The 1,599-nt window shown below is 61.0% G+C and overlaps 1 protein-coding gene across 1 annotated transcript in view; it reads left to right on the top strand.

Annotated features, from left to right (window-relative positions):
- The first annotated feature begins 1,208 nt into the window (after positions 1 to 1,208).
- The window catches only part of MOCOS (molybdenum cofactor sulfurase), a 52,106-nt gene continuing 51,715 nt past the window's right edge, over positions 1,209 to 1,599 (top strand). The window contains exon 1 of the mRNA XM_023531553.1: positions 1,209 to 1,504. Within this exon, the coding sequence (XP_023387321.1) occupies positions 1,471 to 1,504 (34 nt within the window). The 5' untranslated portion in view covers positions 1,209 to 1,470. The remainder of the gene's footprint in view (positions 1,505 to 1,599) is intronic.

Genomic DNA, 1,599 nt, shown 5'->3' with positions numbered 1-1,599 from the left:
GCATAGATCTGCTTATTTAATTGTTGAATCATTAGTACAGGTAAGAGTGTACACGTGCCCAGTACAGTGCTGGTGCGCAGGGAGGGCTCCATAAAGCTAGGTCTCATAATTGTTTCCCAGTCACATTTACAGGAGGAATTGCAGTGAGTAGGGGTCAAGATGACATCAGAGACATAGATTCCCGCTCGAAGTATGGCCAGAAGGTATGCAGAGGAGGGCGAAATGGAATGATGCTTGTTGAGTAAGGGCCTGGGGATTCAGCGGTGAGCCAGAGGAGCTGGGGCGGTCTGTGGGCAGAGGCCTCCGAGGCACAGGGCACTGGGCACCTACCAGCTTTAGTTCTGCAGCCTCAATGACCTCCCACCACCCACCGCCGCCACCCCTCCTCTACTCCCCCAAGGTCTCTCTCCCACTTGGTACTGCGAGTCCGGCGGCTAGGCTAGGAGGAGAAGGGCTGCGCACGGCGCTCCGTGGCTCTCACGATGGGCCACGGAGGGGCAGAACCCACCGGGAGCTTTTTGTACAGGCAGAGGCTGGGCCCAAGAGTCTGCTGCAAGTATCCTCACTTCACGCGTCCCACGGCGCCGGCGGCCCACGCACTAGAGGTGGCCTGGCTGCAGCGCAGTCAGTGAGTTTGTGGCATGGGCGCCCTTCCCACCTCCCCCCATCACCGTATGCCTCGAGAGCCAGTGGTCCACTCCTGCGCCCCCACCTTGGGTTCTTTCACCCGGCCCAAATCTGAACCCCTCCCCCTACTTGGTTCTACACTGCGCACCTCGTCTAGACCCCCCAGTACCTGGTCCCCTTTCACTCCACTCCCTGAGGCGGTCCCCGCACCTAGGATAGCTCCTGAGGGCGCCCCCACCTCATAACTGGGCCCCACTTCGTGCACCTGCCCGCCGGTCCCGAAGCCCGGCCCAGCACTTCCCGAACGTGGGTTTGGCCTGCCAACCACACTTGACGCAAATGGTACCCCGGGAGAAAAATCTCTGCCTCCCTCAGCCCGGATGAAGGCGCGGGTGCGGAGCCGAGGAAGCTCACTTGTCCGGGTCGCCTCCTAGCTTCCAGGTTCGGACGGTGCGCAACCGTCGATTTTATTAACCAGCCTCGTAGATCCCCAATCTTGTTTTTCCTCCACCCTTTGCTCAGCGCATTCTCACAAACGCTGAGCACACCCCCTCTGGGGAACGCTAACCGATGTGATTCCTTGCAAACGCCTCGCCCCGCCCAAGAGAGTCCCGCCACGTAGAGTGAGGGTCCCGGGAGCCGCGAGGAGCTCTGGCCTGGGAGAGTCGGGGGGAGGATCACTAGATTCCAGGATGCCGAGAAGGAAGAAGCAATTCTCTGCTTCTTCCACCAGCCTCTCCATGGAGAACTTAGTATTCCGAGTGTCAGGGAGCATCTCCGTGGGCTCCGTCAGGAAGCTGTTCAAAGCTACAACCAAAACGGGCATTCCCTCCCTCCTCCCCCATGTGGGAACAGAGCAGGAAAGAAATGAAACTCGGTGAGTCAGCGCGGCCGGTCCCCAGAGCGCCGCCCCTCGGCCGCGGACCCGGTGCCACCGGCGGGCGGAGAGGCGCGACCCGGGCGTGGCGGGGG

Source organism: Pteropus vampyrus, unplaced genomic scaffold (genome assembly GCF_000151845.1).
Source record: "Pteropus vampyrus isolate Shadow unplaced genomic scaffold, Pvam_2.0 Scaffold3, whole genome shotgun sequence".
Taxonomy (NCBI): Eukaryota; Metazoa; Chordata; class Mammalia; order Chiroptera; family Pteropodidae; genus Pteropus; species Pteropus vampyrus.
Note: the sequence above shows the minus strand (reverse complement) of the source record. Positions and strands in the feature narration are given on the sequence as shown.